Consider the following 26331-nt stretch of genomic DNA (forward strand, 5'->3'; position numbering starts at 1 on the left):
TCAAATATGACAGTTCGAAATGCAGATTCTTTGAAGGCCCGAGGCTGCTTTGTGTCCCTGGAAGACTTTTCTCTTCAAACTCAGAAGCTCACTTCTAGCATAACCATGGTATATGGCCTGTATTAAGTGTCCCCTCCTGGACTGATCCTTACACCCGACTGCATTTTTGGATTCTCTCAGTCATGGGGAACAAGACCAGAAAAACCATTCAAGTATCTGTTGTTTCCAGAGATTCGGCTTAAATGTGCTTCTCCAGGGGCTCAAATCCTAGGCACAGACCTCGTCTCAACTGTTTACCAGTGCCTTGACCCTCAGGTTCCTCCTTTGTGGGCTGTATATATAAAACACTCCTCTCAAGGATTCTTCCTAAGCGACAAAACCCAGGATGGCCAGCAGGTGGAGCCATCAGCCCATTTTTTTCTACCAGCTTGGGCAGCTAAAGATTATTAACCCAAAGAGATTCTGCGGAGATTGGGAAAACAAGAAGCCTTTCAGTGAGGAGAGAAAGTGGCAGGGCAAGTGCCCTGAGAATAGTGACATCATTGTAGATCAGCTCTCTGGGTTCCCAGATGACCATATGCCCTCGAGTCCCCCTTTGCTTCAGTGTTTTAGGGTTCCAGAATATCTAAGGTGGTGGTAGAAACAAGAGAGCTCTTGTTTGCAGAAGAGAAATGTGCCCCTTGCCACCTCCCTTTGACCACCCCTTGCCTGAAGCCCAAAGGGCCTGAGCCTGCACCTGTGACTTTGCTCCTTGTAAACTCTTCCCTCTGCTTCAAGGATGGAGGACAGAAAGGTCAGGCTCCTGAGGGTTTTAGGGAAGGCACCAGAGGTGTGTCAGAGTGCTTGACAGTTCTAGTCCTGGCCCTGACTCTCCCATATGCACCTCCCGGTCTGCTTGAGGGCCACCCCAATCTGTGAGACAACCATAATTCCCTCTTGTCAATTGCAGTGACGTTCCCTGGGGACACTTCACTGGAGCATCTCTGGGCTGGGCTTTGACTGCCCACCTTGGGGCCCTCCCGAGCTCTGTGAGGGACAAGGTATGGTCTGTACATTCCTTCACTTGGTGAGCCTCAGGTTTCTGGTTATAGACCAGAAATAATGGCGGTAACCAGTTGGTGTCTACTGAGAGCCCATTATGCCAGCGCTGACTACAGGGATTGTCTGGGCACACATAGAGATGCAGGTTGGTAGTGGATTTGGGACAGGAAGGAATTCTGCGTCTCTGACACAGAAGCTTCTGGAGCAAAGGTCAGCCACCCTTGAGGCAGCGTTTACAGTTTTGTCTCTCAACAACTGCTTCTAAAGTCATACACACTGGGAGTTTTGTTGTCCTGCCTGATGTCCTTGGCCAGGGATGGCCACTCTGTTTTCTGATTTTATTAATTAAATTATATTTACTGTGTGTGTCATATGTATGTGTGTATATGCATGTTTGTATATGTATGGGCATATGTAGATGTGTGGTGTATGTGAGTATGTGCACATGTGAGTGCTTGTGTGAGTGGATGTGTGTGAGTGTGTGCATGTGTGCATGTGCATATGACTGTATGCTTGTGTGTGCATATGTGAGTGTGCACCTGTGCACATGTGTGTGCATGCATGTGAGTGTGTGTGTGTGTGTGTGTGTGTGTGTGTGTGTGTGTGTGTAGGCCCAGGGATGATATCTGGCATCCTCCTGGATTGCTCTTCCACCTTCTTCATTGGAGTAGGGTCTTTGAAACAAACCCAGAACTTACCCACATGGCTAGTCCTCTTAGCTAACTTACTTTGGGATCCTCCACCTGCAAAGGTTGAAATTTCAGGTGGGCCACCTCATCCATCAGATATTTATGTGGGCTCTAGGGATCTGGACTCTGCTCTTCATACTGGTGCAACAAGCATTTTTTTTTTCCACTGAGCTCTATAGCCAGCCCTATCTGAGAATTTTTAATATAGTTCTGTTGTTATGGAGGCCAGAGACAGAGTAAGCCAGAACTTGGGAGAGGCCTGTGAACATGGAGGGGATGCCGAGCAGGTGGCTCCTCTGCATCTGCTCTGTGCCCACCACCCCACCCCTGCACCCCAGGTTAAACCTTCTAGCACCAACTAGCTGACTGATCAATGAAGGCACACTTAGACTTCCCTTTGCCCGAGTGTCTTTGATTCCTTGCAAATCTTCCCTCTGCCCCTAGCAGGGATTTACCATTCTGGTGGTTGCTGTATACATCACACCCATAATGGGGCTTGCTACGCAGCTGCCAAACAAGAAAACTCCATTTCTCTTCCTTGGATCTGGCCCTGGGGTTGTACAGTGGGGCCACACCTGCCTCGAGGCAAGGGTGTTACCAGGTGATCCTGTAGAGCCCCCACCCTCACCTGTCATCTGGTCTCCTGGGAACCAGAGGAGGGACAAGTCAATGCTTTCTGTGCAGGAACAGGGAGAGGACTAGGACTGCAACCTAAGTCTGATGGGTTCTGGGAGGCCTGCACCACCACCCGGGGCATGGAGCAGGGTTGAGAGCTAGGCTTCCTTATGTTTCCTGTTGCACCCTTTAACTGCAGAGGGATAGAGGGACTGGGCAACAACCCGCCCAGGAGTAACTCACTTACAGGGACGTGACTGTTAGGGTGGGGCCTGCCCTAGGCAGGAGGCCCCTCTACAGGAGCCACAAACCCGGAAAACAGGTTCCTCCACCCAGGGCAGGCAGACTGGAAGCTCAGAGCACCCCACAGCCAGCTGCTCTGGTTGCTGCAGATTGGAGCCCTGGAGGTACTGTGGGCACCAAGAAAGGGTGGGGGTACTGGGAGGGAGTATGAGGTCCCAGAACTGAGCCTGGGAGGCTCTGTCTGGTAAGCAGAGATCTCTGGGAGCCTCCTCCTCTTCCCTGTAGGTTTGCTAGTGAGGGTAGGGCTGGGACAGGGAAGCTAAACCTTTCTTGGAGGCTGTGTACCCTGGGAAGGAACTCTGAGCTGTTCTGGGGGCACAGGTAGGTGGGCCCTTAGCCAGGACCCAGAGTAGGAGGTGTTGTGTTTCTGTGTTGACCCTGGAGACAAAAGAAAAAAAAAAAGAAAAAAGAAAAGAAAAAAGAATTGGATTCCCAGTGCTGAGCCACTGTGAGGTCTGGGCCTTTCTCCATTCTCAGAATTTGGAGCTGGGACTGAAACAGAGCCCTGGGGCTGGGAAAGAAGGAGTTCAGTCCTGGTGGCATTAGCTCAGGTTAGAGGTTGTTCGGTGTAGTGTTTGAATCCAGATCTGTCTGGTCCCACTCACTCACAGCTCTTCCCCTGCTGATGGAATGGGTGGTCTCGAATTGGGCCCCAAGACCTTATTGGCAGAACGAGGGGGTCTTCACACTGCAGCCATCGTCCTGAATGGTGGCCAGATAATAATTGGCAGGCACAATGGTCCCCAGGGAGTGGAGATCTGGAAATGTTTTCCAGAAGAGGAGGGGTTCCCTGTCCTGGAGGACATGGGCACATGTAGCATAAGGTTGGTGGACAAGTTGTAACTGAGCAGGGATGTAATGGGCTGGCTTTCTAGTTCCACCTGTAGGATGGAGACCAGGAGGGCTGGTCACTCTAAGACACTATAGGATATACACTAAAGAGTGATCTCTGGCTAGTGAGGCCTGAGGGAATTTAGGCTGGGGGTGGAATGAGCCGGGAAGGTCAGGGCCTCTTAGGCTTTTCCTGGACAGGGCTAGGGACAGTGTAACTAGCTGTCGGGGGCCGGAGGGCTAGAGACCATCATGAAGTTCCATTGCCTTACCCATCAGCCCCCTGACATAGAGAGTGGAATCTGGAGCAGGAGGCATTGTGGGGAATGGGTAGGGCAGGCACCTGCACTTCAGGTGTGGCTTCTGTCTCCACGTCTCCTAAGCCTCACCTCTATCATCTGTCAAACAGGAGGATGGAGGTTCTACCGCCTGCATTGGGCCATTCAGGAGAATGAGCACAGGTCCCCTCCTGACTCAGGGTTTGCTGGGAGATGGTGGTTGAGCAGTAGCAGCCTTAACAGCAGGCGGGGATCTACCAGCCTTTATTGGCATGGATCCTACAAGGTAGGACTGGGACCCAGGATACCTCTGTGTCCACCTCAGCTCCAAGCCAGGGCCTATCTGAGAGCTTGGCACATGCGGGATGCAAGATGGCAGTGTGAAGGCTTGTGGTTGGATGAGGGGGAGAGAACTTAGCTCTCTGATGATCCCCGAACCTCCAGAGACATGCTGTGGAAGGCTTTCCTGGTCTTAGATATAAGGGTCAAAAATGGCCAAGGCTGGTGGGCAGTCACTGTCTGTGGGATGTGATGGCCTTGACGGAGCTCTTTCCAGACAGATAAGAGACTCTGGTTTAGGTCCACAGAGTGCAGTTGAGGTTAGCCACGGGGATTCCTCTGAGAGCAGAGTGGCTTGGACCCAACGCAGGCAGAAGCTGTCTCCTTGGGTCTGTCAGAGGTCAGAATCACCGGCAAAGCTTATTAATGTGAGCCTGTGCCTCGAAGTGGCTCCAGGGCCTTTATGTCCATGGTGGGCTGGAGTAAGAGGGCTTTTGAGGTCACAGCCTCAACACCGTGTCTCTGTCCATATCCCTTGCTGGCGTTCCCCGTTCTTGGAGCCGTTCTGTACGACACTTGGGCTTGTCAACCCCTGCTGTTCTGTGATGGAGCTTTCAGGGGATCCTCAGCTCTGCTGATGCCCCTATGGGCAGTCAAGGGACCTGAGAAGTTGTTGTTCAGGGGCTAGGCTCTCAGTAAAATAAACATTGCTCCAGTTCTCAGGAGCTGCATGATGGGTTTTCCTAAAGCTGGACTTTCTGTGGCCTTAGGATTGTTCTTAGACACTGTTAAAACATCAGCTCCCCTGCCACATCTTTGCAAGGCGTACCCTTGTGTATGTCTCGAGGGGCTTGGTCTGTTTCCTGGGGGTGGGGGTGCTTTTCAGACATTGTGTTGACCAACAAGCGAAAGATCAACAATCAGCCATTAGCATCCAAGGGCAGGCTCTGGAGCACTCCCTCCCTGGAACAGCTGCTCCTCAGGGCCTGAGATGCTCAGCTGCCAGCTGCCTGTGGTCCATATTTGCAGCAGAGCCCCCTCGGGACATGGGACTTCCCATTTATTAATGGCTAAGAAGCCCACCCAGCCATGGAGTCCGAGGTGGCACAGCTAGTTTTTGTGCTGGTGACAAGAAGAAAGGGAAGGAGGAAAGAAGGGAGAAAGGAAAGAGAGAAAGAGGTAGATAAAGGGCTCTGTAGGCCTCCATAGGCCGCGGTTCCCCCAGACGACTCTTGGGTACGCGGCTGCTGGCTCCGGTTATTGTGGACTCCGGTCTTCCTTGCTTGAGCTCTGACCCCCGTACTTGGAACACGCCTTCTCCCAAGAACTCCTTGGATGAAGGCCAAGCCCTGGAAGTCCCAAGTCCCCTCAGGATCCCTTCACGCTCTCCCCTGAGCTGTTGCCATCTCCCTACAAGCCTAGGTCCTGCTCCATGGTGGGAGCAGGCAGACTCTGGATACTGAGAAAGAAGAGCTTAGCCGGTCCTAAGGACACTGGACGGGTTTGGACTCCATCTTTGCTACCCTTCTGACTGTACACTTGGGATTCCATGTAGGCTTCCAAGAAGCAAGGAGCCAAAGTCCAGCAGGGACTTCAAGGGCTGAACGTAGCCCTTTCCGCTCTTCCTCTGAGAATCTTTGATCTGGTTTATTTAGGTCTGTCTTGCAACTCGGAGACGGGGTTGAAGTGTATGACTCTATGTCTCCATCCCATGCCGAGGCCCAGGGACTGGATTTGCCGCCGCCCCCACCGCCACCCCGGAGGTGTGGGCTTCTGTTTCAGGAATGTACAAGATCTCGACACCTCGTCCTTGTATGTGTTTCCGACACATTCTAAAAGAAGTGCCCTGGGGGCCGGGGAAAGACCTGAATAAGATTCCAGAGTGTGACTACACGGAAAGGCTCTGTGTCAGTCATCAGGCCTGGCTTCATTGCGTCCCAGGGAGGAAGGGCACCACCTGTGACCTCCTGTGGAAGGCATGTTCTGCACCCTACTTTAAAGGTGGGAAGATCTAGGCCCTGGGATTTTCTTAACCACAACAGGGCAGGCTTCAGGCTGAGCTCTGACTCAGGGACTGCACCTCTCCATGTCTGTTCTTCAGGCTGCAGCTAGGAGGGCTGCGGGAGCCAGCAAAGCACTACTGGGGTTCCTCTCCTGCCTGACTCAGGCCAATAGATTGAGTACTGTAGCCGCTTAGCACATTGGCGCCCTGCCCTCTTCCCCCAGGACCTGTCTGGAGAGCCAGCCTTCAGTAGGCATCTTTTGCTTTTTTTTCCCCCTCAAAATCCAAGTTGTTGGTTCGGTCCCCAGCTCCAAAAAAAAGAACCAAAAAAAAAAAAAAAATCCAAGTTGTTGTTCTGTTGTGACTGTTTTACATAAATATTATCGGGGTACAAAGGTTTTCATCTTTGGACCCCTTTGCGTTAATTGCTGACGATCCCAGAGGGCATTTGCTTAGAAGGGTTTACGTCGAGGGGTGTGTTGGAGCCTGCGAGGACCAGCTTGTACGATTCAGCTGTTAAATCTCCAGTACTTCTGTGAGCCAGATGTTGAACACAACCACTATTAAAATCAAATTAAACTAATTACACATGTAAGACGTATAAATTACATAAAAACAAAGGTAATAAACACTTAAAGCATATCGCTTCCTAATTACGCCCCGCCGTTATCTCCGCTCTTGTCTAGACGGGGTTTGAGGGTGTCTAACGTAGTGGGGGGTGCTACGACGCTACAACGTGTTCATCTCTCCCGACCTCATGTCCGGTGATGGCACTCATCAGTAACCAGAAGCAACTCCGGTAGAAGTAATTCCATTATGGAAATGGTCAGATGTCACACTTCCTGGGATTTGTTGCTAAATATTGGCCAGCATATTTTAGTTTTGCCTTTGATACAAACTATATTTTATATATATATATATATAATTTTACATTATATACATATGATTTTAATATATATATGCTTCAGGCCTGGTGCCACATGCCTATAATCCCAGCAGTAGGGAAGGTGAGGCAGGAAAAATCTCCATTTCACGGCTAGCTGGTCTATATATGTCTAACCCTGTCTCAAAGGGGTTAGCAACATGGCTCTGAGGGTAAAAACACTTGATGCAGAAACCTCACGATGTAGTTTTAGCTCTAGATCCCACAGAAGAGGGAAAGAACCTACCAAAGATTGTTCTCTGACATCTACATGCATACATTGGCCCCTATGTACCCACATTGTGACACACACACAAACATGCACACACACACCCCAAAGTGGACAAGTACAGTGCCACACTCCTTTAATCCCAACACTTAGGAGGAGGCAAAGACAGACGGAAATTTACGGGTTGGAGGCCAATCTGGTCTGCATAAAAAGTTCCAAGGCAGCCAGGGCTACCCAGTGAAACCCTGCGTCTCAAAACAACCGGCAAAACGATCGTTTAAGAATATCTGTTTATAAAGTCTTGTCGAAAATAACAATGGCAAGCTCACTATATGCAAGTACGAAGAACGTTTTATGACAAATTCTACTTGTTCAAGGCAAAAAAAAAAAAAAAAAAAAAAGGCAAGCAAAAAGCAAAACCACCCAGAGAGTGACATGTTTTGCGGCTCCGTAAATCTGTCCGTCGTGCGAAGGACGGTTGGATCTGCCTATCCGATTCTGCATCCCATCTGCCACAATGTGTTGTTTCGGTCGACGGAGCAGAAGAAGCCTGGCCTCACAGAGACATGCTTCCTCCCTCGTATCTACGGGTGTTCTGCCTAGATGCTGTGCTCAGAACACCCCACGGCTTCTTAGAGGTGGCCGAAGTGTGGAGCTGAAGCCCATGGGGGCTGTGGGTGTGTGTGTCACTACACCGTCCCGCCCCCGTGTTGTGTACGTTGACTGGGCCTTTTTCCATGCACGTATCGGGATGTATGTCTGGTCCCCTGGAAGACTCCAGCTCACTGAATTATGGCCACCTCCCCCACTGCTGACACATTTCGTGATGTTACAAAGCTCTTGATAGTGTCATCGCTGCCGCCCCGGCGGTGTTTAGGGCACTGACTGGCTCACAGCGGTAGATACAGGTTGTACAAAGCACTAATTTTCACTTAATTTTGAATTCTATTATTGGTGAGAGAGCCTGCGGATTCCTTTTTTTTTTTTTTTTTTTAAGTGGCAAGCTTACTTTGTTCTTTATTTTTAGATGCGCTTCTGTTATGTTTACCCAGGCTGGCCTTAATTTCCCGGCTCAGGTCTGTTTCCAACCCTTCCTTCTCTTTTGAGAAAACATCTGTCGGATGCCCCCACTTGACTCACCCTGCCAGCTGCCTTTCAGATACAGCCATGTTCCAAGAAGCAGGAGTATTTTATCTCAGAGCCCCTGTCCTTTTCTGGGACGCCCCACCCGCTTTGGCCCAGTGGGAGTCCTGAGTGTGTGGTGGTTGAGATCGGCACAAGCCCTCGATCCTGCTTCATCGGATACCTAAGGGAAAGGGCTACTTGTTTACATTCTGAGTTCAAGATGGTGAAGCGCGCAGTGCTAAGGCCCACAGTGCCACTAACTTCCGTACCAATCTCATTACAGGGCAAAGGATACTCGTAAGAGGCTTATCAGGGTCTTGGGTTCCTAAGGATTCTGGGGACCCCAGGCTTTTGTGAAGCAGCACTCTGAAGCTGGCACCCTACGGCACGCTTGGTCCCAATCTGTGTTTGCTCAGAACTGTGCCCTCAAGATTGGACTCCTTTTCTCCTTTTCAAAATGCCCCCCTCCATTCTTGCTTCCAATACCCTATGTATGCCCTTGCCAGGGCTGCAGTGAATATATTCCTATGGAGACTGGAGCTTCTCTCCTGCAGAGGGCCTGTTCCCAGAGCTGTATAAAACGTTCAGCCCAGTGACCTAACCTCCCAGGACTTGCTTCCCTTGACAAGTGTACTCCCTCTGTCTCTGGAGCCTTACTGAGAAGGAAGGCTCTGTTTTCTGTGTGAAGCCAACCCCTGAACCTGCCCCCTTCCCAATCCTTCGAGAGCGGGGGCAGGGTGCTTAGCTCTTTGCTGGCCATCGCTGTGCTGGCTAGACCGGCTCTGTTGTGAACTGAGCTTGCCTGGGCCTGCGGCCTTACTGTGGCAAGCCCCGGGTTTCGTTCTCTCTACTCAGTGAGTCCAACGGTAGGCAGCAGGCAGCAGAAACTCATTGAAAGGCCTCAGACCAGAAAGGGCAGGAACGGCCCCCCAAAGGACCTAGCTTTAGATTCACCTGCTGTGCTGTGAGGCCCTGACCTGCCTCCTGTCAACAACATTTTTAGGCCGCTGTCTCCTCGCTTTGAGACCAACTCCTAGTCTCAACAGGGTACAGGCAGGACAGAGCAGCACGGGAATGAGCAGACTCTAGACCTTTGAGTTGCTGTAGCAGAGGTATTGGCTACCAGGGCTGAGGCTAGGAGAGACGCCGAGGCAGGTGGACAGCCCTTTTACTGTCTAGGAACTGGAGATGGTCAGTTTTGGAGGGGTTGGGGCAGCAGGGTAAACTGGGTGTTGTGCAGGAGCAGATAAGAGGTCTTTCTTTCTCAGGGTCTTTTCTCACACAGGGAGGGAACAGGCCTCACTATCGCCTTTAGAAAGCTGGAAAAATGTCTAGCGTTCTGGAAAGATGGGTTCTGACATCCCAGAGGGCTTCTCATCTCAGATACGGTTCAGGGGAAGAGCGTCTGTTCTCCCCTACAGGGGCTTCCGGAGCCAGCGTGTACAAGGCAGGGGTGTGGTCTCTCCATTCCTTGGGCTCTGACAAAGGTGGGAGGCACAAGGTGGAGGATGCAGAGGACAGGCTGGGGCTTGCGGGGGGCCTCCCTCAAGTCTGCAGGCAGGCTAGCACTGTTCAGGATTCTCAAGGGTTACCATAGATATCAGAAATAGAAGCAGCCGGCAATCCCAGAAGACGAGAAACAGCCCTGAGCGGGTTCTCTGGATGCTCCCAGAGAACCATGGGAGCAGCCTGGTACTGTGAAAGCCTGCTAAGTAGGAGCAACTTGGTCCTTGGAGGCTCTGGAAACAGAGGTTGATCACCTCACACAGAAAGATCTGCTAGCCCTAGTGGATATCACACCCTTGGTACTGGACAGCCTCTAGGGGCTTGGACCTGCCCTCTTTGACTAAGCAGGGACAAGGTTGTATAGACTTTCTTTGTGTGCAGCCTGGCTCTACATGAGGCCACCAATGAGCAGTCACCATAGCAGCAGGCATTTCCCAAGGGACTGAGGTTGGTATATAGGCCAGGGTCTCAGCAGAAGCCAGGGGCCTGAAGTGAGAAGTATTCCACCCTTAGCCTAGGGACCTTGGCCTGAGGCCTAGCCAGGTCTTGTGAAGTGGAGCAGCCTGGTCAGGATAGCCTTGCAACAAAATTACCCGACCTGTCAGCCCTGGTTCCCTGCCTATCCTGTTGCCTCCAGAACTGAATTGCTATGAAGGGCCTGCATAGCTGGAGGGGGGGAAGGGGGAGTGGGGAAGGGGTGACATAGAGGGTAGACACAATGGGCAGGGCAGGGGTGGGTGTGTGGGAGGGGTCCTGGCTCCAGATATAGGGGGGGGAGGGCCCTGCCAGTAGCCAACCTCATGGTCCTCTGTGGCTACGCCTTGGCCTCAGGCAGTCGGCATGGTACTGTTGCCTAATTAGGCTCCACAATGCCAGTCTAGTGGAGCCCCACGCCTGGCCCGCGCTCCAGCAGGCATGTTGAGGCACAGCTCAGCTCCCACTGCAACAGGAAGCTGACTCCCAGAGGGCGCCGGCTGGGATAGGAACTAGAGCTGGTGCTAGCTTCATGGGCTGGTGACTGAGGGGCTACAGCCATCCGTCAGCTTTAGGAGGACCCGGGAGACCCTATATCGGAGGGCGAACCTGGAGCAGGGGCCAGAGGTGAGGTGTGCCCAGGAAAAGGGGGGCTGAGGGTGATCCCAGGGCTAGTGAACCGTCTGCTGCCCAGTGCCTACACTGCTCTGAGCCTGGGACCCTAGGAACCCTGGCCGACCAATCTTTGCTGATCTGGAGGCGGATCAGGCTGGAGGGCCTGGAGTCTGGGCATGTGTGAGAGAGAATTCGCAGAGGCCTGGAGGGAACCAAGAGCTCTGACTCAAGGAAGGGCTAAGGTAGAGGCAGGAGCCTTCCCGGCCAGGACTCCAGGGGCCTTTCTTTCCCTGCCTATCTTCCTACCCAGACAGAGCATAGCCTTGTTGCCAGGGCAGGACAAGGTTTGTCAGATCCTGGGGTACCTGGAAAATCAGGGGCTTGGAGCTCAGGGAAGACCACAGGGGCCCTCATCCAGTGCATCACAGAGTGGGTGATGAAAGAGCTCGAGACTCTGGACCTAGACTGGTATGGAGGAGGGAGCCAGGGATGGAGGAGGGAGGAGCAGGGATGGAGGAGGGAGCAGGGATGGAGGGGGGGATGGAGGAGGGGATGGAGGAGGGGGGGATGGAGGAGGGGGGGATGGAGGAGGGGAGGGGGATGGGAGGGGGAGCAGGGATGGGGAGGGCAGGGGATGGAGGAGGGGAGGGGGGAGGAGGGGGGGGGGGAGCAGGGATGGAGGAGGGGAGCAGGGATGGAGGAGGGGAGCAGGGATGGAGGAGGGGAGCAGGGATGGAGGAGGGGAGCAGGGATGGAGGAGGGGAGCAGGGATGGAGGAGGGGAGCAGGGATGGAGGAGGGGAGCAGGGATGGAGGAGGGGAGCAGGGATGGAGGAGGGAGCAGGGATGGAGGAGGAGAGCAGGGATGAAGGAGGGGAGCAGGGATGAAGGAGGGGAGCAGGGATGAAGGAGGGGAGCAGGGATGAAGGAGGGGAGCAGGGATGGAGGAGGGGAGCAGGGATGGAGGAGGGGAGCAGGGATGAAGGAGGGGAGCGGGGATGAAGGAGGGGAGAGGGATGAAGGAGGGAGCAGGGATGGAGGAGGGAGCAGGGGATGGGGGGAGCAGGGATGGGGGATGGGGATGGAGGGATGGAGCAGGGATGGAGGAACGGGGGATGGGGGGGGAGGGGATGGAGGAGGAGGAGGGAGGAGGAGGGATGGAGGGGGGAGCAGGGGATGGAGGAGGGGAGCAGGGGATGGAGGGAGGGGGGATGGGGATGGAGGGGGGGATGGGGGAGGGGGGGATGGAGGAGGGAGCAGGGATGGGGAGGGATGGAGGAGGGGGGGAGGGATGGGGGAAGGGAGGCGGGAGGGAGGAGGGGAGCAGGGATGGAGGAGGGGAGCAGGGATGGAGGAGGGGAGCAGGGATGAAGGAGAGGAGGGGGGATGGAGGAGGGGGATGGGGAGGGGAGGGGATGGGGGATGGGGGGAGCAGGGGATGGAGGAGGATGGGGAGGGCAGGGGGGGATGGGGGATGGGGAGGGGAGGGGGATGGGGGAGGGGGAGGGATGGGGAGGGAGCAGGGGATGGAGGAGGGAGGGGATGGGAGGAGCAGGGGTGGAGGAGCAGGGATGGAGGAGCAGGGATGGAGGAGTGGGGATGGAGGAGCGGGGATGGAGGAGCGGGGATGATGGAGGAGCGGGGATGGGGGAGCAGGGATGGAGGAATAGGGATGAAGGAGCAGGGATGAAGGATGCTCATACAGCCTCACTAAGTCTTCCCAGGCCCCAGTGTGCCTAAGGGCTGGTGAGAATCTTGGCACAGCCACAGGGCTACATGTTTTGAGAGGTCACGGGTACTTTGTCTTGGCGAAGTTTGTTCCCACGGGGCTGGCTGGTTTTTGTGAAGTGGCTCTCTTGACTCTGACGGAGCCTTGCAGAAAGTCTTCACAACAGGCAAGCACTCTGTACCCTCCCAAGGAAGCTGGCAGCTTGGTCATGATACTCTGCCTCCACCTGCGCCTCACCAAAGGTGTGAGGCTCTGCAGACACCCTTGGGCCCTTCTTGTTCCACCTCTTCATTTACCCGGTCTATTTATCTAGAGTCACTGTGGTGCTGGCGACAATCCAGCATCTTCCAGCAGGGGGAGCTGTGATGCATAGTGCCTTCCCACAGTGCAGGTAGCTGGAAAGAACCCCCCTGACCCCCCCACCCCGAAACACACACATTCATATTTTCTACTCCTTTTGCTTTCTCTAGGTGTGTGATGAACCACAGGCTTAGACTTCATCTCAGCAAGCGACACTGGGGCCTCTGGGAGCGGTGGGACCTCACATCAGTCTCTTGCTGGTGACTAGACCCCTCCACTACTCCAGGCATTCTGCGCCCAAATCCCAGAGTGCCCATCCCCCAAGGATGAATCCCCCTATGGATAGCTCCACTGGTCCCGCTTCATTGCCTGAGGACCCAGGGCCGGATCTGGACAGCAGATGGCTTTTCCTGAGTGCCAACGTTTTGCCTGTGGGTGAGTAAAGCCTCACTCATGCCTGGTACTTTTCCTGCTGAGTGACTGTTCTCGAGACCCAAGGGATGATGTGAATCCTATGATGTCACTTGGGGAGAAGAGATTGCCAACTTCCCCAAAACAGGGTGCTCCTTTTATCTGGAGGAGCTCAGCACACAGCTGAAAGGCAGTCAACGTATGCTGACCTTACATAAAAGTAAACTGGCTGGCTGGACACCGTGAATTGTATGACCTACCTGGAACAGAGACTGCATTAACTCCTGGGTGGCAGCTGTCAGAACAGCATAGGCATCTGACATGGGGAGGCTTCCAGGTCAAGTGTCCAGTTCTGAAGGAGTGTAGGGACCTCTCTGCTCCTGAATTTCTGGTTTGCTAGACGCTCTGTCAAAGACCGGGTCTGCCTCCAGCTGTGGGTGTGCATGTGCCCATGTGTGCCTTATGTGTCCACACCACACACACCCTTTTGCCCATGGAGCCAGCTCTAGCTTGTTAATCCCACATTCTCCAGATACGCCTGGACAGGTCTTCCCCACCTGAGGGTGGGGATTTGTCTGCTCAGCTGTGCAAAGTCCCTGATGGGTTTGGCCCCGAGTTCTGCTCTGTCTGGAATGGACACCAGGAAAGGGGGTGGCTCGTTGAAGGAAGAGAGATGAATGCAATCGTTCCAGGCCCAAGAGCTGCTCCCGGGGTCCTGACACCGGCCAGGGTTCCTAGATGATGCGGGTGGATCCATGGGTGACAATTCCAGGAAGCATGACCCTGATTTCTGTATCTCTTTCTTGTCCCCGCCCTATGCTTGTGCCCCTTGTCACTGACTGCCCCACAGTCCTCCCCATGCCTGGTTTGCAGCTGAGTCTAGACTGAATCTGCAGGCAGGGGAACCTAGTCTGGTCTGAAGGTCTTTTCCTGAAGCAGCTCCACAGAGCAATGGGAAGTTGTCGAGCTGAATGGGTAGGGCATGAATGGTAGGTACTTAGAATATTAGCATGTGTGTTCTTTTCTTAGTTTAACTAAAGTGTGTCTCTGATATTTGGACTAGCACCTGTTCTGGCTGATGCCAGTTCAGCTTTTGTGTGTGTGTGTGTGTGTGGGGGGGGGGAGAGAGAGAGAGAGAGAGAGAGAGAGAGAGAGAGAGAGAGAGAGAGAGAGAGAGAGAGAGAGAGAGAGAGAGTGAGTCAGTGTTAACCATTTGCAGCTTTGCAGCAGCTAAGTGTGCTTAGGGTCTGCTTTGTAGCTGGTCCTGGCCCCTTGTGTTTTGGGTCCAGGCTTAGGTAGCTTGCACAAGACCTAGCCATAGTCACTATTATCACACTTTGCTGCATCTTGGTCTCTTGGCTTTTGCAGCCCACAGGGATTAGACCTCATTTTCTGACAAAGCAGTAACACCTCCAAGATGCTGGAGGTGGGGCCAGGGACAGTGTTAAGACCCAAGCTCAGGGCTGTGAACAGTGGGACAATACTGGGTGCCCTTCATGGTCAGTATTTCTCCCATTCAGTCTGTCCTATCCCACTTCAGATGTATCCGTGGTAGCGGGTTTCATTCAGGGCAATTCAATCTAATCCACAGGCTGAGGGGTAGGGGTAGGGGTGCCCAAGAACTACTTACTGGCTTGTAAGTCAGGGCAGAGGCTGCAATGTTGGGGTGTGACATCAGCCTCTCATGTCTGGAGCCCCAACGCATGGGTCCAGCCAGGAGCTCTGGGGCATCTGCTTCCTGTACCCTTTCTTCCTCCTATGTCACTGGGGTCAGGGTGAAAATCAGAACTTGGTAAGAAGGACACAGAGGCACTCCTAGAAGGGAAAAAGAGTTCCTGGATCACCTGCCTATGAAATTGTCTTGGCAGCCAGCCGGATGCAGTCCTCACAGTCCTATAGACTGAACCATCAGGTTGTAGTGGCAGCCGCCTTTATTTTGGGCTTCAGGCAAAATCTCCTTTGCCTCGCAGTGCAGATGGGGTTGAGATGGGAGTCTCAAGTGTCTGTTATTCACCTGCCCATCCGTGGCCAGCCTTGTAGCTCTCCAGTAGACAGGACCACTGAGGTCTGAGGTATGGGAGGGAGTACTCGGAGTGACCCTCAATACCGAGTCAGTGATGTTGAGGGAGCTCCTGTTCTCACCTAGAGCCCAACCACAGGTGTTCATGGGCTCAGGTGCTGATGGAGCAGAGGAGCCCACAGAGACAGCCTGTCCGCTGCTAACTCAGGTGCACACAGCTAGGTTTCTACTTCCTTTGAGGAGAGAAAGCTCATCTGATTCAGAAAGGGAGCTATCTTACAAGATGGTTGAAATTGGGATGCTCTCCGGGATAGATGGTGTGTGTGTGTGTGTGTGTGTGTGTGTGTGTGTGTGTGTGTGTGTGTGTGTCCCAGGAATGTTTGCCAGTTCAATCCTGTCACGGGAAGGTGCCAGGGGAATGAGACCCCAGCCATCAGGGATGCAGGCTAGCTGGAGCATGTGTCCCTGTGTCCTTCTGTCTCCCTGTTGTTGGTTGAGCCTGGGCTGTGAGGCTAGGGTCAGGGAGAAGCACAAGTGTTTGCACACAGGATGTATACCCCAGGGGGTTAGGAGTGAGAGACAAGAGCAGAACACACATGTCCCCAGGGGGATTTCCTACTTCAAAGGGTGCTCAGATCCTGCCTCCTTCACACCCGCATGGCTTTTCCACTGCTACACCAGCCTCTCATGTGTGTGTGTGCATGTGTGTGGGAGTGTGTGCATGTGCATGTGTGTTAAGAGAGACATGCACTGTGCATATGTGTGTGCATACATGTATGTTCGTGTGTGCATGTGTGTGCATGAGTTTGTATGTATGTGTGTGTTATGTACATTTGTATGTGTGTGCAAGAATATGTGTGACACGCACATGTGCACATGTGTGAGTGTGTGCATGTATGTGTATCTGTGTATGCATGGTCACATGTGCATGTGTGTACATGGTCACATGTATACATGTGTGAGTGCACATGCATGTGCGTGGGGAGTGTGAGTGTGCATGTGTGCGGAGGTTTTTTTTTTCCTGGCTATGAAAGCAAGTCTGGCTCAGAGAGCTGCTCTGGAAAGTGCAATGTAAACTATAGAGAAGCCAGCGAGAGCCGTATCTCCCTTCAGTTTTCGCATGCGGGTTTCTGAGTATGGCCTGGTAGAGTTTTAAGGCTGCCCATTTCTCCCACATCAGTCCAACTGTGTTTTCAGTGTGGACTCATTCTGACTCAGGATACACCCTTCATTTTTTTGAATCTTAGAGCTTACTTCTGGAGCCTGATTCTGTGTTTTTCTGTGTTGTGTGTATGTGTTCATGTGTGCACATATGTGCATGTGTGTGTGTGTGTGTGTGTGTGTGTGTGTGTGTGTGTGTGTGTGTGTGTGTGTGTAGGCCAGGGATTGGCTTTGGCGTCAGATTGAAGAATCAGTCACTAGAAAAGCTTTTTATTTTTATTTTTTAATTTAATTTAATTTTTAATTATTTTTGTTGTGAGACAGAATCTCACTGAGTTTCCCAGGCTGTCCTTAAATGCTGCCTGCAGTCTAAGCAGGTCTCGAGTGCTGGATCCTTCTGCCTCAGTCTTCTGAATTCCGGGACCTTGAGTTTTAATGGCTGCCTCCTGCACCCACGGGTGGGACACTGCGGTTGTCACCTAGTGTCTGGCACATTTGGAAGTGAAGCTTCTGCCAGTGTTGCTGCAGGGGTTGTGTGTGTGTGTGTGTGTGTGTAGCTTGTGCAGCCCGGAAACTCTGATTTCCAGAAGACTGCGGTTGTGAGGTAGCATTTGATGTCCTCCAGGCTCTTTGAAGTTTCTATCTTCAGCTTCTGTGCAACCAAGGGAGGGGCCTGCCCGTGTAAGTTCCAATGAATTGAGGTGGCAGCCTGGCCCAGCCTGCAGCCTGTGGGCCACCCATTGGCTTCCCTGCGTTAGCTCTGCCTGGTGCAGAAACAGTCTTTGAAAAAAAAATTACTTTTGTCTGTCTGTCTAATCTATGTGTGTGAGAGCATGTAGCATGGATGTGTGTGTGTGTGTGTGTGTGTGTGTGTGTGTGTGTGTGTGTGTGTGTGTGTGTGTGTGTGGTGTCAGGGGACAACATTCAGGAGTCAGTTCTCTCCTTCCGCCATGTAGATCCTAGGAGTTGAACTCAGTCTGTCAGGATTGGCAGCAAACACCTTTAGCTCCAGAACCATCTCGCCGGCTCCAGAGCCTTTTCTAGAAGCAAGTAGGATGCATGAACTCTCCTCTGGGAAGCCCGTGACTAGGAAAGTGGCCCAATAGCGGCTCCGTGTAGGGCTCCCTGAGGTTGGAGGTGTGTGTGAGACGGGGTGGTGGAAGTGGAAACTCTCGGCAGGAGAACCTGGAGCTGCTGTGGAATCCTTCTAAGGAGGGGAGGCTGGGGTTCAGGGGAAGCTGCTGAATGAGGAGGATTGGCTGGCAGAGGAGACTCTAAGCCGTAGGAGCTGAGGCTCAGAGGCCAGAGAGCCTATGGCATCCTGACAAGGCTCCAACCCTGGGTGGACTTGATGGGTGTTGAGTATTTATTAGCTTGCTGCCTGAGATTTGCATTTTCAGAGTCTCTCCCTATGGCTGGACACAGCGTGCTCCTTTCTCTCAGGGCTTATCCCAGGGTTGAGCTTGTGCTTGGGAAGAAGAAGGAGGATATGCAGCATGCTGCGTTGGCAGCTGTGGCCAAGTGCTGGTTCTGTCTTGTCTCCCCGTCTTTGGGCACTGGGCTGAGTGGACGCAAGAGACACCCTCTCAGCACTGTTTCTCCTGATGTCTACTCAGGATACCGGGTTGGCTTTCAGAGGGAGGTGGGCACCTGCGGAGAGAGGGAGGTGTAGGCAGAGCGGTCAAGCTAGAATGTCTGGATCCAAGAGATCTCTGAGGAGGGCTTTCCTAGGCGGTCACCAGAAGGTATTGGGGGAGTCCCTGGTGGGGAAAATGTAACTCTTTGGGCAGGGAGGGAGCAAGGGACGTGAAGTCCTGCTTAGCCTACTTCAGCTCTGTCCTCAAGAGTGGGGACATCGCTCGGCTGGGCTCTTGGTCTTTCTGCCGAGATGGCTCTGTGGGTCTGGTACTCAGCCGATACTGAATGGGTGTCGGGATAGACCTCTTAAGCACAAAAACAGCTGACCCCAGCAGGCAGGGAATGTGGGCAGTGAGAAAAGCTTAACCTCTGGGTCAGGAACCTGTGGGCCCTGCTTTCTTCTTTCCAGCCTCCCGAGGAGTAGTCAGGCAGTGTCTGGGACCACCACCACGTCTGGTTCAGAGCCCTGCTGGGTTGCAGCCTCCTTTTTTCCCCAAACACGAAATTCTGTTTCGGAGACTGGGGCTCGTCCCTTCCCCGAATATTTCCCCACTTGCCTAGCTTCAATTTCAGCCCGCTGCCAACCGAGTGTGGCCATGGATCCGCCCGAACGCCAAGCTCGACTTCAGCCTTTTCTGTCAGCAGAAGGCACTTACTCCATCAGAGGTTTTGAGCTCTAAATCCGAAGCAACTGTTCAACCGTGATACCCACCCCACTCCTGGAATGCTTCTCTGTACCCCGGGTTCTGTCAGTATTTCCTGCCTCTTTGGTTCCTGCCCCATCTGAACAACCCTCAGGTCATGCCCCCTAGCCAAGCCGTGGGGGTGGGGGTGGGGTTGTGATCATATAGCCTGCTTGCCCCCCCCAACCCACAAACAAACAAAGAATTACACATGAACACACATGAAGCATGTTACACACACATGTGCATGGCTATCCATCCATCCGTCTTGGAGCTCACCTGCCAACATCTCCTTCCTCACCTGGGTAACTAAAGATCTCGCTGCTCTAGCTTCTCTCTGCCTCTCCAGACTCCTCCTAGCCCTGCTCTGCTCCAGCACCCGCACTAAGTAACCATACCCTGCCTATCTCAACCCCCCCTCCCGCCTCCCGCTGGGCCTCCAGGTCCCCTAGAAACTACCGCCAACTCGGTTGCATATTTACTTAACCACTGGGCAGAGGCCTCTTTTAGGCAGGATCCCAGTGAGCATCAACCAGGTGCCCTGGGCATGCCCAGAGTATTCTTGTGGCCAGTTGAAGAGCAGAAGAGTGATCCTGTGAACGAGTGACTGGCCTAGCAGAGGGGGCTACAGGGATGGAGGTACACACAGTAGACCTGGACCTGGTCCAGGGTGAGATGAAAGGAACAGAGACCGTGTTCTGGTTACCAACACTGTGGTCACTGGTGGCTCCTGGGAACAGCTCTGTGAGGTTGGGGGACCGAGGGGCCTTGTGAGAAGGGCCTTTCCAGAGAGCTTCTCTTGTGCTCCCTCTTGCTCCCAGCTCCACCTAGGCAAGCAGGGATGTGTGCAGGTCTGGCATTCTGGGTGAGGGGTACAGAGGGAAGGCAAGAAGGGGGAGGAGGCCGATTCTTCCATGTACACCCCTAGGTCCCAACTAGGGCCCAGGGTATTCTTACCGAGTGTTCAGGAAAGGGACCCTTTCTTAGGCAACTGAAGACCCACCCTCACCCTGGGCCTAGGGTAGCCCCAGCATGATCCATACTTCTCCTCCGCTGGCACGGTGGTCCCTATTGTACTGAACACCATAGTGAACCATCAGCCATAGCATACCAGCCCACCATCTTTTTTTCACCAATTGTCCTAGGGTCGTGCAGATTGGGAGAAGTCCATCTCTCTCTGCCATCTACCCACGACCCTCCCATCTCCCACTTGAGCTGAAAAAGCTAGTCACATGAGCAGCTCTCTGTAGATCCCAGGGGTTAGAGGAGCTCAGGGGGGTTGCCTTGGAGACACCCGACATAGTATTCCGTCTGCCTGTCTAGCCTGGGGCTGTTCCTTGCTTAGTCCTGGTTATGAGGAATGTCCCAGTCAGGGGTCTAGGATGTCACAGAAGGGGGTAAGACTCTGGCACACAGAGAGCCCTGCCCAAGCTCCCAGAAGACCTAGACATAAGTATTGCAGCCTACCAAAGGAAGGGGCTGTTTGGGACAGGTCCCCAGGTTCTAGGTGCCTCAGTTTCCCTCTTACAGGAAACGGTGGTGTCAGGAGCCATCGAGACGCAGAAGGGCCAGTCACATCCATGGAGATACCTCTGACCCTCTCAGAGTGTCCTCACCCTTCCTCCTTGGCACCAGGGCAACCCAGAAAAGTGTCTGGAGGCCTTGCCCTTAACTAGAAGCCAGGTCTCCTCCCCATCTCCACGGTGCTGGCCAAGCCTGGACTTCCTTTCCTGGGTGCCAGACCTCAGGACTTGTGTCTCCGCCAGTGGGGCAGAGAGCCGACTCCGCACGTTATCTTGATTTCTGATTGAGAACGGGACGTCTTAAGACCAGATGCTGGTAGAGAACGAAACACACACTTTCTAAATTTAGCCAGTTGAGAATTGCACATTTACCCAATTAGACGTATTGATTTGGCGAGCTCGTGCTTGCTCTCTCCGCGGTGCCCCGGCTGCGCCTCTCGCTGCCTCTCTGTGAGCATCCCTGCGGGCCCCGTGTGTCCACGGTGGTAACCCTGGCTGCAATCAAGTCTCTAAGCTGTGCTCCTGCCCTGAGCCATCTGTCTTCATCTAGCGCTGGGCCCTGCTGTCAGCAGGGGAGTGACTCAGGGTGAGGGGTGGTGAGGCCAGGTCTAGGTGGATTCTTTTCCTCCAAAGCTAGGCCTGCTCTGTGTGCATGGAGAAAACGGGCCTATGGCTCGCCACTTACGAGGAACTCACGCTTGTGTAAGGAAAGGTGACTCAAAATAACGGCAAGGCCATGTTCTGGGTCACCACAAAAGGACAAGTAACCAGAGAGACTTCCTAAGGTTTGGGGAAGAGACAGAAAGGAGGGGCACAAGAAGAAGGAGGAGGAAGTCCCTGGCACAGCTTGAAGAGAAAGGGTGTGTGATGGATTCGGTGTCCCAGCAGCCCAGTGGGTATCTCAGAGAGGCCAGCAGGCCTGGTGGGGATGAGAGTGAAGGCCATGTTAGAGACCTCAGGCAAGAAGGCTTACTGGGACACTAGGTCTTCAGACAGTGGTGGTCTAGGTGGCAGGCTGTTCATCTACTCTGGCTGCTAGAATTGCATGCAGAGCACCTTGCCATCACTGGAGGTGCATGCACCTGGCACACCCTCTGCGTGTGTGTGTGTGTGTGTGTGTGTGGTGTGTGTGTGTGAGTGTGTGTGACTGTGTGTGTATACGTGTGTGTATACATGTGTGAGTGTGTGTGAGTGTGTGTGAGTGTGTGTGAGTGTGTGATGTGTGTGTGAGTGTGTGTGTGTCTGATGTGTGTGTGAGTGTGTGAGTGTGTGTGTGAGCGTGTGGGTGTGTGAGTATGTGTGAGTGTGTGTGAGTGTGTGAGTGTGTGAGTGTGTGAGTGTGTGAGTGTGTGTGTACACATGTGTGTGAGTGTGTGTGTGTACATGTGTGTGTGAGTATGTGTGTGTGTATGTGTGTGTATACACACCTGTGTGCCAGGGATCCTGCTTCTAGCAACCACCTCAGTCTAGGAGAGACCTTGCCTCACCTCAGACAAAGTCATCACTATCCGGTAAAGGCATGATCTGAAATGTGCTGCCACTCCACGTCCAAAAATAAAGGGAGTTGGTCTGCACCCAGCTCTGGGACAATGGCACCGAAAAGAGTCCTTGGAGTGCCTGGGGGACCACTCTACAAAACACAAAGAGAAGTGGTAAACCTCAGTGCCAGTGGTTGCTTGGCCAGTGCCCTGTTGCAAAGTTGCAGAAGCCAAGAAACATTGGCACCACAGGTGTGCCCACAGAATGCTCCATGGTTTCCCTGCAGGAATCTCATCCTGGCCTCTGTCTGGCTCCTGTCAGCACCTGGCATATACCAGAAGGATCTGCTTGGGCAAGAGGCTGGGACTCAGGTAGCCGCACAGCTCCAAAAGCCCCTGGTTTCTTCTCACTCACCCAAACTTTATTTTACTTTAAGGATTTTATTTTCAGTCGTGCGTGCGCTCACATGAGTGCAAGTGCCTAAAGGGGACAGAAGAAGATGTACGATTCCCTGGAGGCACTGATACAGGCCTTTCTGAGCTGTCTGACGTGGGTCTGGGAATCGAACTCAATCCTTTAAAGGAGCAACACGTATGCTTACCCACCGAGCCCTCTGTCCAGCTCTTCATGCAGGCTTTGTTTCTCCCTTATGCTCTCCTGGTGTCCTGGGAAAGCTCATGCAGTCAGGGTGGGAGCAGAAGGTGTGCTTCCGGGCTGGGAAGTGGGAACACAGAGAAGTTCCTAGAGCTAGCATTCCACAAAAGAAAGCCAGGCGAAGTCTGGGGGAATTATGTGTGCCTGTGTGGCCGTGGCAGGCCCCTGGGAAGGAGTTCTGATCATGGCTCAGAAAGTCATGGACCATAGCTCTGATCTGCTGTTTCATGATGACGGCGATGATATAGATGATGATGATGATGATGGTGGTGGTGATGATGATGGTGGTGGTGGTGGTGGTGATGATGGTGGTGGTGGTGATGATGATGGTGGTGGTGGTAATGGTGACGATGATAATGATGATGTCGTCGGGGGTTGTGGCTGTGGGTGGGGAGGGGTTGTGGCTGTGGTAGGACTGCCTGGTGCTACTTACCCTGGGCAGTCTGAGCACAGGCAGCCTTAGCCAGATGAGGCATCCCAGAAAGTATGTTTGATAGAGCTTCAACAGTTCCCTGTGTGTGTGTTTGTGTGTGTGTGTGTGTGTGTGTGTGTGTGTGTGTGTGTATGTGTGTGTGTGTGTGTGTGTGTGTGTGTGTGTTTGTGTGTGTGTATGTGTGTATGTGTGTGTGTGGTGTGTGTGTGTGTGTGTTTGTGGGTGTGTTTGTGGGGGTGTGTGGGTGTGTGGTGCCTGCCTAGAGAGCAGAGTGACTTGGAGTTCAGCTGCCCCAAAGGTGTGATGTGTCATCTCTCGTGAGTCAGCTTTGGTCACAGGATTTACAGCAGAGCTAAAGAGATCAATGAGTGGCTTGAGGAAAGTCAAGGATCTGTAGAGACCAGTGAGTCTACATCGGGGGATACTAAGGCTGGAGAGGGGGTACTGAGGTCTCATGGGTCTGTGGGACATGAACTTGTAAGTCATTAGACCAAGGCTTGTGAGTGGAGAGGATATGTATGCCCTGGGACAAAAAAAAAAAAAAAGGAGGCAGCATTTGTCTCAAAGGACACACCCTTCCGTATCTGAGGCGTTTTGCCTCGTCTTGGCTTAGACATCTGCTCCCAGTATGCTGAGAGGGGCCTCATCTCAGATTCAGTCTTTCCTTCTGCTGGGTGGCATTCAGGGTTCCAGTCTCCTCATTGGTCATAACCCCTTCTTCGGTCTGGCTAAGATTTCCCATCCCATTCTGAACTCCCCAGGTCAGACCACAAAGCAATACAGTTAGAAACCCGCTTGGTGTGGAACCACACAGTACAGATAAGTGTTTGGCTGCTCAGCGGTCTGAGGTTGGAGTGGCTGGCTGGCACGATGGGACCCTATCTGGGCCATAGGTGTTAAGGTGGACTGAAGAGAAAATTGCTTCTCAGCCCCGAGGCAAAGCATACTCAGGAAGGGGCCGAGGACTCTATGGTGTGAGACATTCTCTCCTGCCTTTCCCCCTCTGCCTCTCCAACCCTTCCTGCTGCAGACAGGGGATGGGAACAGAGCTAGGGGCTGCTAAGAAGCCTAATTTGGCAAGGAGTTGCCAAGATAGTCCCCAGGATCCAGGGTCTGTCTATGTCTACAGTTGGGGCACCCGTCAGGACCTGGAAGAGCAGGAAGGGGCTCTGTGGGAAGCCAGGGGCCGCTGGTCAGGGAGAGGCCAGGACTCTACTTGCAGCTCCTACCCTGGTCCTCTCTTCAAGCCCGAATGGCGGTTTCCAAGACAGCAGCACCAAGCCCCATCCCACTCTGACCCAGAAACACTTCTCCCGGAGGGAACTAAGGGATGTTCCTATCCAGCTCTTAGGGCTGGGCTATTACCCTTTTCCACTGGTCTTGGGACTTTTAGCGCTCTGCATGTGCTGCCTGACCTCTGGGTTCTGGGGAGATGTGACCCAGACCCTCCTCTTCAAGCACCTGCGGGCGGAGAGCAATGACCTCCCTCTCAGCTCTGCTTTGGCTGCGTGGAGCAGCCTCGAGATGTGGGAAGCGCTCTCAGCCCCGCCCCCTCCTGGTCCAAGGCTCCGGCCACGCAGAGGCGAGGGGGGAGGCTGCGGGTGCATCTTTGCAGAAAGAGTACTTTGGTTGCGGCGGGGCGCGGGGCGGGTGTTGGCCCCGCTGTCCTCCTGGCTCCCAGTCTCTGCGCGTTGCGCTTGCCCGCGGTTCCACGTCGCGTCCCGCTCTACGCGCAGCGCAGCCGGGCCCCCCGGCCCCCTCCCAGCGCGGGGCGGGCAGGGGGTGTGGTGCGGGCGGCACGAGTGACAGCGCGCTCCTCGCGCGGCGCCTCCACGGGGCTCAGTGTCACAGCGCCGAACGCGCTGCGCGCACAGTCCGCCGCGGGTCGCCAGCCCTGGCAAAGCGATGTCCTCGGAGCCTTAGCCTCAGTCAGAGCCAGGCCACTGACCACCCGAGTCCGCGCCCTCGTGGCCACCTCGCTGCTGTCAACGCGGAGACAATGGACGCGGGAGCCGCCCCGCAGAAGCACAGTAGGTGCCGCTCCTGTTGCTGCAGACGCAGGGCTGGGGCGGGTAGACGCGCGGGGGCGCCGCTGCTCCTGGCCCGGGTCGGGGCTGTGTCCAGGGAGGGGGCACTTGCGGTTCCAGAGCCGCATGCGGGGCCCAGCTGCTTATCTTCTCCCTTTGGGCACGGGTGCGCATGTGGAATCGCAGCAGGACAGGCAGAGAGGTCCTAGGCTCTCTAGGTGGCCCCAGGTACTTGATGAGGGATCAAAGAGCCACCCCCTGCAAACTTTCCTCCCCAGGTTTCAGGATGACTTCCTGGGGCTGTAATTCTGTGTGGAGACTAACCCCTGCTGGGGTGGGGGTGGGGACACCCTTACTTAGGTGGTGCAGCAGGACCACTGCCATGTGAGTCGGCCAGAAGTGCTGGGTGGACAGCTGCAGCACAGTGAACACATCTGCCTGGGCTCGCATGGGATACACCTGCCCAGTCCCCAGCCTCGGACACTGTGGGGCCAGGTGGGAACCACTGGGCACTGTAGGGTGTTTTGGGGGGAGAGTTCAACTATCCACCCTGTAAGGTGATTCCTGGGGTCCTGGGCCTCTAAGCCCTTATGGGGCATCCTGTAGGGGATGGGGTACTTATGGAACTATCAAATGGGAGAGGCCAAAGAAATAGGAGGTCTTCCCCTGCCCTCCTTTCTCCTCCTCTTCCTTCATTTCCAGTCCCTCTCTATGCTGGCTGGTGACAGTTGAGGCATATGAAGTGATCTTAGACTCCATACCAAATCAGGCCTTTCTCCTGTGATCTTCTCCTGTGCCTCACCATGAAAAGGTATCAGTGTGCCTCTTTGCTCCCTAACGCCCTGGATTCCTGGGGCAATGCCTAGCTATTCACACGCCTGGCCCGCAGTACCCAAAGCACCAATCTAGGAGTGCCCACTGATGTTCTACCAGGATTCCTGAACAAAGTCCCAACTTAAGAGCTGTAGAGTGGAGTCTGGGCTCCATGGGTAGGAGAGGGTCAGAGGTCAAGCCTGCCTTCTGACCTGTTAGTGGGTCGGGAACCAGTATATCCTTCCCTTCCCAGGGGCCCCCAGTTACTCCAACACATTACCTCTGCACTCATTCCACAGCCACACTCTCCACAAGTCCCCATTGGAAGGGCTGGATTCTAGGTAGAACGAGAGAGACTTGCGTGGCAGTTTCTGTGTGCCATCAACTTACCTGGGGGACTCCCGAGGTCCCGATTCCCTAAGGCCCAGCCTTTCGGGGTTCTTGTCCAATGGATGACACACTCTTGGAACAGGAGAGGTTGGAGTCGGCTGATAGAAGCTGGACAGTGTGCCCCGTCTGGAGCTCCGGGGGTTGATTTGGTAGCCTCGGAAC

The 26331-nt window shown here is 53.9% G+C and overlaps 1 protein-coding gene across 1 annotated transcript in view; it reads left to right on the forward strand.

Moving 5' to 3' along the window:
- The first annotated feature begins 2633 nt into the window (after positions 1 to 2633).
- Positions 2634 to 26331, forward strand: part of Plch2 (phospholipase C eta 2) — an 81244-nt gene continuing 57546 nt past the window's right edge. Inside the window, 2 exon segments of the mRNA XM_032893524.1 lie at positions 2634 to 2752; positions 13108 to 13372. Of these exon segments, the coding sequence (XP_032749415.1) occupies positions 13264 to 13372 (109 nt within the window). The 5' untranslated portion in view covers positions 2634 to 2752; positions 13108 to 13263.

Source organism: Rattus rattus, chromosome 1 (assembly GCF_011064425.1).
Source record: "Rattus rattus isolate New Zealand chromosome 1, Rrattus_CSIRO_v1, whole genome shotgun sequence".
Taxonomy (NCBI): Eukaryota; Metazoa; Chordata; class Mammalia; order Rodentia; family Muridae; genus Rattus; species Rattus rattus.